The sequence below is a fragment of the Priapulus caudatus genome, unplaced genomic scaffold (assembly GCF_000485595.1).
Source record: "Priapulus caudatus unplaced genomic scaffold, Priapulus_caudatus-5.0.1 Scaffold1637, whole genome shotgun sequence".
In the NCBI taxonomy this organism is placed as follows: domain Eukaryota; kingdom Metazoa; phylum Priapulida; class Priapulimorpha; order Priapulimorphida; family Priapulidae; genus Priapulus; species Priapulus caudatus.
Window position 1 is genome coordinate 55772 of NW_014578698.1, and position 10266 is coordinate 66037.

Genomic DNA, 10266 nt, shown 5'->3' on the forward strand with positions numbered 1-10266 from the left:
TTTGCTGTGATGGAAGGTCTGAAGTCTCTGTGTACATGTAGTTGCAGCATACACTTCTCCATTTTGAGTGAACAAGTGGAAGGCATACAACACAGCAACAACATGCTTACAGTGAGAACCAGGGCCCATTCCAGCAGCACAGTCACACTGGCATTCAAGAATCACTCTTTTTAACAATTTGATGTCCACAAGATACGATACTGACTTTTTCATTTCTGCACAACATTGGCTATGTATATAGATATTATCTCCAACCAAACAAACACGGATATATTTAAGAAAGCGTTCAATTCTTTGCCTTTGAGGTTAAACCTTGGTCATACGATTGGAGGTAGCTGTTGACGCTGCTTAATGGAAAGCTTCCAAAATCCATCCCACTGTGTAAGTCTTTGTATGTGGTTCAGTCAGGTATATTCATCTGATATTCTGGTTGCACTTCAGACCTTCCTCCAAAATCATAATTTCTTTCATATGCTTCAAGCCTGAAAAAAAAAAATTGAATTATTTGTGAGTCTGTGGAGCTTAAATAAAGCCAAAAATATCATAATAGAAAAACAGGAAGTATTTTTGATGATATATTAGCATGCTGCATGTGGGTTTTATTAAGGACAGACAAGATAGCTCCTCCCTTGGTAACTATCTGCACACAAAAGAAGTATTTGTAAAAAAGATTTTTTGGCCTGATGATGTAATATGGTTTATTACAAACCGTTGCAAATACAAAATATTACTCTAAAACTTTTATATGTTAAACAATTTGATAATTGAAACAAAATCTGCATTTTTATAAACGTTTCATTTTGCGACCGAGTGAGGAAGTCAGCAGAACATAAAAAATTACACTGGAAAACTCACCTCTCGATTAACTCGGCTTTTCTCCCCGAAAGCTTAGCTTTACGGCGTCTAAGTTCCTCACGTAACTCAGCAAGTGTTCAATTGTCGTATTTTGACATTTCTGGTTAATATCAGCTTTGTTAAGATGATTATTTGCTCACGTTTCTGGCTAAAATCGCATCGCTTGTGAAATACGTGTGCTTACAACTAGTAGTTTTGACAGGTATGCGCGCGCAGGGACCGGGTTGCGGTGTGCTGCCACCTATTAGCGATTGCGGTAACAGCCCTCATTGGCTCGCTTCAGATGTTGTTCGAAAGCATTGTCTGTTGGTGGGAAGAGAGATGCTGGCTTATCACTTGTGCAGGCATAAACATAACGAAGTTGGTCGAGTGTGTGAAATGACTTTGAACCATACAACGACAGAGCATATTTTGTGACAGTGCTGACGACATTGGTTGTATCTCTGGTTTGGCCTAACCGTGACAGTGGTGCCAAGTGTGCAATGTTTTGCGTGAGTTTCGAATATGCAGTGCGTTTCCCGACTTTGAACAGGGAGGAGGTTGTGTCACAGCCACTTATAGCATGTGATGCTGGCAAGCAACTTGACGTGTCCTGAGCGATTTCGTTCGTTATTCTGTTGACAGAAATGAATCTCTGGCGATTCGTTGTTTTTGTACAGTGACCTGAATTCATGTACACTTTGGTGTCCCCAAACATGCCTTTCCTTCAGTAATAGATGAGTAGGACCAACACGTCAGTGTCATCACATCGTACAATAAGCCTTGAGTGTGCTCTATGTGAATAGCATGTAGCAGGAGCCATGTGTCACCCTCCTCATGTGTGCTGAACAATTCAGGTAGTTCCCGGACGCCTCTATGATCCACAACTTTAACTAGCAGGCCATCGTCAAAGCCTCCTGGTATGATTGTGTATGCATCTATAGATTGTTGTATATTGTGAACATACATTGTACATTCTGTTCTTGTACATATGGTGAAAAGAAAAAAAATTGTATGACTGCATATTTTGTTCAATGGTGTATATATTACTGTCAGAGTGGATGATGTAAACAGTTAGTATGATTTTGTACATCTCATTAATATTAATGAGCGAGTGATTGTTTGCAACAAAAAACATTTAAAATAGAATGTGTATTTATCGGCTTAACAAAACATAATAATTATTCATATCAAAATAACAGATAATTCATACACCAATAAATACGTTTCAAAATGTGTATTTATGAGTTTCTCTGAACAATTTAGTGTACAGTAGCTCATATCTGAAGTAGTCATTATAAAATACAGTCAATTTCTCCAACATTGTTTTTATGAAACTGTCATCTCTGACAATTTCTATGACTTCCAAATCGACAAATGTATAAACAACAAAGTGACGTTTTTTCCTGTCCGTACACAACAACTGTTCTTGTATCTGGTAATAATAATCATGTTTTGAATCGAGCATTAATTTTCCATTAACATTCTTTAAATATGGAATGGTGATTTCTGAAATGTGATGGTCTCTAGATATGTAGGGATACTTGATTTCAAGAACTGTGTCGTTGTCCAGAATACAATCAGGGGAACTTGCAATAAAGTTATGATGCTTACACACAAATAGTCCACACGGAATCGTCTCCACATCATGGCGTTCCTCATACTTCAATACTGCGATGTGTTCGTACTTGCATCCATGTCGTGTTGGAGCCGAGTCAAACTTCACTGGCACCACAAAGGATTTAGCCAGCTTCCGCTTGTCTGTGCGCTCGGTCAGTTTACAGATACGTCCGAAATGCGACGAAGTTAGTCGTTTAGATCTCTCTGTCATCCAGCTCTTGTTGCCATTTTGTCCTCTGGTGGACTTTTCAATGTCAAAGATTTGTACTTCCGTAAGCTTGGTGACGCCAATGGATTCGAGAAAGATTTCTTCTGGATGAGTCTTCAGGTAGTCATGATCATTTGAAATAGCAAATATGTTAGCTGGAGGTATTGTTTGTAGGATTGGCATCGAAATGGCTGTCGATGAAGCAGATCCCGATGCTTGGAAGTTGACACATAAATTGTTCACAAAAGAAGGGTATGAATCATTGCATCTCATTTTCTCTGGTCTTGGGTCAAAGTTGAGCATTTTGGACAGTTGGCGCCCCTCGCCTGCATCTCGAAGTTGTAGCTGCGACGCTTTCAGCGGAGATCCTCGGAAAGGTTTGCAGTGATGGAAAGTTTGCAGTTTTTGTGTACAGGTTTCCTTCGTGTCAAGTACATGGGTGTCTGAGAATGATACAAGGGCAAACAAGACACATTTAACGTGTTTACAGTGGGCATCAGGTGCCCTCCCGACTGCACACTCACACTCAGTTTCCAAGATTGCACCCTCTGAGTCGATCACAACATCAACGGAGTATGCCACTTTCTTTTTCATTTCTGCGGCTGCACTTGCCAAAATGTAGTATTTGTCCTTATCTGCAGCTGCACGTACATTCATCAGGAACCTTTCTTTATACAGGGTCTTGATCTTCTCACTGAGCGACGTCTGGAATGGGGCGAGATATCCCTCAACTGACTTTTTTAGGCAACTGCAAACATAAATTTTAAAATTAAGATATTTCTCAAGAATGTATAATACATTTATTTACAAATTTTTAATATATTTAATAACAAAATGTATTTAAACTATGATAAATTTTAAACTGCTTCACAGACATTATTTAAAAACAATACAATACTGAATATTGAGAACTTTTGAAGCCAGTAAATGCCACATATTTAATCAGTTTTTATTAATGCCGTCACGATAAGGGAATTTGTGTAGTAGGGCTAACTGGTTAATCGTGGATCTGCAATCGTACCGGTACCGATTAATCGTTATAATTCAAAACATACGAAGAAATTAGTGCGGCCTGACAACAGTTTTCTGTACAAGTTTACAACTAGACAAGCGCCCTTACAACATGAATAACAAGTTATCCTGTGCATCGTGCACGTACTTTCACTATGTTAAGGGGACAGTAGCCTCTAGGATTTTACTGCCTACAACTGTACTTGCTGTATAACAAATCGTCTATACCCACACGTATTTGTTACCAGATACCTAATTTTATTGTTATAATTATTTACACATCAACGCAACGAAATTTGAACGGCGCCATGACAGCCGCGACCGTGCTGCCACCCCGAAAAAGTTGCGTATTTGACAATTTATTTTGCAGGTTACAGACCGAGGGCTAATCACAAAAGTGCAATTATATTCATACCTAAATGCTATTTAACCAAACGATATTCATTTTAGGGCAAATTTATCCATATTATAACTGAAACTACATGTCGTTTATAAGATATTACAATCCTTTTGCTTTTAAATGAATAAATGAGAAACACCTTCGGTCTGTAGCCCTTGGTTGGAAAGTGGTTTTGCGCAACTTATCAGATCGTGCGCTTTGAGTGGTGCCACCGTCGTTGTAATCAAACTGTAGTCGTTAGTTTTAAAACATTTTTTTAAAATATTTCTAATGGTGATTTAACCATGAAACTTTTTATGTAGCGTAATTATAATCTAAATTAGCTGAAAATAACCCTAGAACCTAGAGTAAACTCTCCCTTTAAGTACATGTCAAGCAGGTAGAAAATGCCGACCATCACAAGTACACTGTTACGCACACTTTGCGTGCTGACAAGTTCTGGTGTGCCGACATGAACTATTGTCTTCGCCACAGGGCCCACTAATGATCATGGGAGCATTCTTGCTTGCTTGTTTCTCAAGGATGGAGTCAAGGTTCTCGGTGCCCTATCAATGAAATACATAATAAATAACATATTATGAAAAACTAGAGTGTGTCAAAACACAAATTTGTGTGGTAACATAATTAGGTGCTGGAAATTTCATGAAATTTGCTTACCTACCACAAAACATTCCATATTTAAAGAATCTTTCGCAGGACTCACTGTCAGCAGCCCCCCAGTCGTTAGTGCACTACTGATTTCTTCCTGCACCTGCTCCAGAACAATTCGAAGCAACTCTCTGTGGCCCGCCCATATCCACGCCTGCTTTGTCGAAGAATTGTACCCTTAAGGGACACCTGAGCTTCTCTCTGCAAACAAAGTTTGTTGCAACATGACTGCTATGCATGGATTGTATTTATAGAGCATCATTGCAATTTCGGTTGAACGAGTCGTAGTCCAATAAATACATGTGATTAAATAATCCACACAAGTATGCAAATATTAACTAAAAGCAATATTTATTTTGGTGAGAGTATGTACCCTTTGTAAAAACCTACCCACAACACTTAACCCACGCAGCTGTATACCTGAACAATCGGCGTCCAGCTGCTTGCATGGCATCTTCCAATATGCATGTGCGCCGCACGTACAATCGGTTGCTTAGGGTGCCGTCCTCGTCCTCTCAACACTCCTCGTCGGTGACAACCAATATGTGGTTGTCAATGTAAACCCTGCTCCAGTTCTTTGCAGTCAAACAGTCAGACAGAGACATAGGTAGTGTTTTACGCTGATCGTGCTTTTAATGTTTACTAGACTAACGGTAGCCTATCAGCAGAACATCATTACAGTACAGTGTGATCAGATTCAGATATATCCGGTCGGGATGATCAGCAGTGATCAACAGTGATCAGATTCAGATATATCCGGTCGGNGTATAAAATGTATATAGTTTTTCCAAACGTTAAAAACAATATGACACGGTTAAACCTGAGTGGTGCGACGAGGCTGTACTAATGTTTGCATGACTAGTAAAGTAATACCACACGACGTGCTTTGCAGCTACAGTGACTTATGTGTGTTAAAACTTGAGACAATTATTTTTATTTACTGTATAATTCAACATGATATATTACCTAAATCTTCTTAATAATCTTTTTAAAACAGTATACTGATCGTTTGTTAACCTTTTTGCTAAATATAATGTGACATTGTGTAAGTGTAAATAAAGTGTTTGATTTGAATTGAATGAATTGAATGAATTGAATTATATCCTGATAGTGTGCTTGCTGTATATATTTATTTATTTATTACAACTAGTAATAGTACTTGTGCAGATAAGGTCTATGTCTCCCTGGGTACTGCCGGAACGTACCTTGGCTACGGTCCGGTATACCGGAACCTACCCTGGTAACCATCTGATAGGGTTAGGGTGTAGGCGTAGGCGACTCTCTAGAATCGTTAGTGGAGTAGGCGATGTACGGTCAGGCATATTAGATGGTACCAGGGTACGTTCCGGCAGTACCCAGGAAGATAGATACAATAATGTAACCCAAACCCAAGAGGATAGGCCCTAGAGGATAGACCCTATCCTCTTGGGTTTGGGTTACATTATTGTATCTACCAGGAAGACAGTCCCTACTGGCAGTACTAGAGGTACTAGTAGTAGTAACTAATATAAATAAACTAGTATTTATTTATTAGTTTAATAGTTATTAGTAGTAATATAGTAGTAGTAGTAGTAGTAGTAGTAGTATATAGTATACTTATACTATTAATAGTTTAATAGTTTATTAGTTTAAACTAGTACTAGTACTAGTAGTAGGCCTAGTAGTATTATAAACTATTATTATTAATTTAAGAAAATTAGACAGTTTTATACAGCCGGCAGAAATAACGTCTGGAGTTTAATACATTTTGTTAAATTAAACAACTTAAATATCAATTATGTATGCGCTACAAACGACGTAAAAGTAAAACGATGGCATATGTCACCCGATAATATGTAGACCTACACACAAACTGCACTGCAGCTCAGACTCGACGACCGATGATTTAGTACCTATTTTAACCATTTACTTTTAGTGATTTACATTGACTTATCATTTAACATTTATGTTACTTACGCTGTATTAATGCTTATGTAGTAAATGCAACATACCTGTAAGACTAAATGTCGATTTACTACAGTTATTAATGCATTATATATAGTTTAGTTTATTAAAAAATCACCTGAAATACTGTCCTGTCTGTATAGCAGTCACCAACCCACGCCTCTTTCTACGCATAAACATGGCGCCGCAGCGGTGGCGTTTCACTTCTCAGTATATATTGTTCTCAGAGTACGGTGGCCCACAGGTANGACTAAACAAATAAACGATGTACAACTATGACAATGAGCGGCTCGTATAAAAATAGTTCCGCCGCAATCGCTAGGGCGGCGGCACTAGCGGTCCGGTCCAACAAAAACAAGTGTCAGTGACCGCAATGAACACTCAGTCAATGGCAATTGACTGTTGACAGATAGACAATTGCGAAAAAATGCCGAAAACACAGTGCTGTGTGCCCCAATGTGTAAATCGTGGGGGTTTTCAGTTTCCAAGCACAACGAGGGCTGATAGTATTAGACGGCGATGGATAGTTGCAATCAAGCGAGTTGATGTTGAGAATCGAAATCGGCTGTGGAAGCCGACAGCATCAAGTGTGGTCTGTGTCGATCATTTCAACGATGAGGACTTCGTTAAAACAACTTATCATGGTATGCATCGTCTCTAATGATTCTATAATGAATGATGATAATGACAATCAAAACTGTAAACTCAGCATGAGAATGTAAATAAACATTGTGATATTGCTATAGTTTAGATGAAAATGAAGTGTATTGCATTGTAGTGTATGTTTCACGGACTTGTTTATAACAGTGTTGTTTCTAGCATCTATAAGAAAGTTTCTTGGGACTAGTTTTCATCGTGATTAGTAGCTCCAAGAAACGGTATTGCTAGGGTTAGAATACCGGTGAATACCGGTTAGAATACCGGTCAGGTTACGTGATTAGTAGCATAGACATAGTGGTGTATTGACGTTAGTCACACAGCCTGGTCGGGTTACGTGATTAGTAGCTCCAAGAAACGGTATTGCTAGGGTTAGAATACTGGTGAATACCGGTTAGAATACCGGTTAGAATACCGGTCGGGTTACGTGATTAGTAGCATAGACATAGTGGTGTTTCAAGACTTGTTTATTTAGTGCTAATCTGGTAGATGCAAAGAGTGCAAGGGGTCTATACTATAGTATAGTTTCAAAGTTAAACAAACAAACATGACAAATAAATATTGTTGCTGTGTATAATCTGGTGTAAATAATTGCATGTGTAACATGTTTAAAGATTATGATTAGGCCTATTATAAACACTGGTATAATACGTGGCTAATGATTATTTATATTTATTTTTTCCAGGCACGACACCCTTGAAGCGGCAGCTCAAAAAGGACGCCGTTCCATTCCGCTTTCCATGGTCAGCTGAAAAAGTTACGCGACGCCTACCAGAACGACATTTCGCACGCCCTTCGACAGACAGTTGTCAGGATCCTGCTGCCGTACCCGATGTCGCACAAAATATAGAAGTGGACACCGTGGAACCGTTACATGTGTCAAGGTCTACGAACACTGACATCGCTGTCGTAGAGAACACTGCTGATGTCTCCACTAACACGGACACCAATTTAAGCTCATTTTCTGTGTCGAGGTACATTAACGATCCCGATGGTATCCATAATTTTTCCGGGCTGGGAAATTATGACAAGTTTATATTTGTTTTTTCGACACTTGGAGAAACACCTCATTATCTTCAATACATGTATGGAAGAGTCAGTGATGACATTTCAGTGATCGATCGATTTTTTTTAGTTCTAATTAAGTTGCGTAAACATTATTCAAATTTTGAGTTGAGCAGAATGTTTCAAATATCAGAATCATCAGTGTATAACATATTTTGTACTTGGATTAGATTTCTTGCTTTACAATGGAAAGAAATTCCAACATGGAAAGAAATTCCAACATGGTGTTCCAGAGATTTGGTTAAGTTTTATTCTCCGTCTGATTTCAAAAGTAAGTTCAGCAACACACGCGTCATCATAGACGGAACTGAATGTCCCGTGAAAAAGCCAAAAAATCCAACAGCACAGCAGTCCACGTTCAGCACGTACAAAAACAGGAACACAGTGAAAGTGTTAGTTGGTGTGTCACCAGGGGGTCTATGTACCTACATGTCTGATTCTTATGGTGGGTCAACTAGTGACCGACAAATAGTTGAACGCTCTTCCCTCCCTCGCATGTGCGACCCCGGAGATTCCATCATGTCAGATAAGGGATTCGATGTGCAGGACATGTTCATTCCGACTCAAGTTGCCGTCAACATTCCGACATTTTTCTCGAAGAAAAATCGCATGAGCAGCAAAGTCGTGATGACAGATAGAAAGATTGCGTCTAAGCGTGTACACGTGGAAAGAATCATCAGACTAGCGAAGACGTACACTATCTTGAAAGCCCCACTCAATACCTCGGAAACGTTGCTGTCTTCTGATATCATTTTTGTTTGTTTCACATTGTGTAATTTTCGAAATGGAATTGTTCCATCCGACGCATGAATCATTAGTTTTCCTGGTATGATTGTGTATGCATCTATAGATTGTTGTATATTGTGAACATACATTGTACATTCTGTTCTTGTACATATGGTGAAAAGAAAAAAATTGCATGACTGCATATTTTGTTCAATGGTGTATATATTACTGTCAGAGTGGATGATGTAAACAGTTAGTATGATTTACAACATCTCATTAATATTAATGAGCGAGTGATTGTTTGCAACAAAAAACACTTAAAATAGAATGTGTATTTATCGGCTTAACAAAACATAATAATTATTCATATCAAAATAACAGATAATTCATACACCAATAAATACGTTTCAAAATGTGTATTTATCAGTTTCTCTGAACAATTTAGTGTACAGTAGCTCATATCTGAAGTAGTCATTATAAAATACAGTCAATTTCTCCAACATTGTTTTTATGAAAATGTCATCTCTGACAATTTCTATGACTTTCAAATCGACAAATGTATAAACAACAAAGTGACATTTTTTCCTGCCCGTACACAACAACTGTCCTTGTATCTGGTAATAATAATCATGTTTTGGATCTAGCATTAATTTTCCATTAACATTCTTCAAATATGGAACGGTGATTTCTGAAATGTGATGGTCTCTAGATGTGTAGGGACACTTGATTTCAAGAACTGTGTCGTTGTCCAGAATACGATCAGGGGAACTTGCAATAAAGTTATGATGCTTACACACAAATAGTCCACACGGAATTGTCTCCACATCATGGCGTTCCTCATACTGCGATGTGTTCGTACTTGCATCCATGTCGTGTTGGAGCTGAGTCAAACTTCACTGGCACCACAAAGGATTTAGCCAGCTTCCGCTTGTCTGTGCGCTCGGTCAGTTTACAGATACGTCCGAAATGCGACGAAGTTAGTCGTTTAGAGAATCTCATCTGTCCATCCAATCTTGTTGCCAATTTTTGTCCCGCCCCTGTCTGTCTGGTGGACTTTCAAATGTCCAAAGATTTATACTTCTTGTAAGCGTTGTGACGCGCAATAGATTTCGAGAAAGATTTCTTCTGGAGTGAAGTCTTCCAGGTCAGTCAA

General features: G+C 38.6%; 1 protein-coding gene across 1 annotated transcript; it reads left to right on the top strand.

Moving 5' to 3' along the window:
- The first annotated feature begins 6973 nt into the window (after positions 1-6973).
- Positions 6974-9307, top strand: LOC106817219. The gene is made up of 2 exons (XM_014821881.1): positions 6974-7309; positions 8008-9307. The coding sequence occupies exons 1-2, from the start codon at positions 7093-7095 to the stop codon at positions 9195-9197; spliced, it is 1407 nt and encodes a 468-aa protein (XP_014677367.1). The 5' UTR covers positions 6974-7092; the 3' UTR covers positions 9198-9307.
- The last annotated feature ends 959 nt before the right edge of the window (positions 9308-10266 follow it).

Bases quoted from the DNA above. Each gene is read 5' to 3' on its own strand.
- LOC106817219 (XM_014821881.1), top strand. From the start codon at position 7,093: ATGCCGAAAACACAGTGCTGTGTGCCCCAATGTGTAAATCGTGGGGGT. The intron at 7,310-8,007 runs GTATGCATCGTC...TATTTTTTCCAG, and splicing joins CGTTAAAACAACTTATCATG to GCACGACACCCTTGAAGCGG.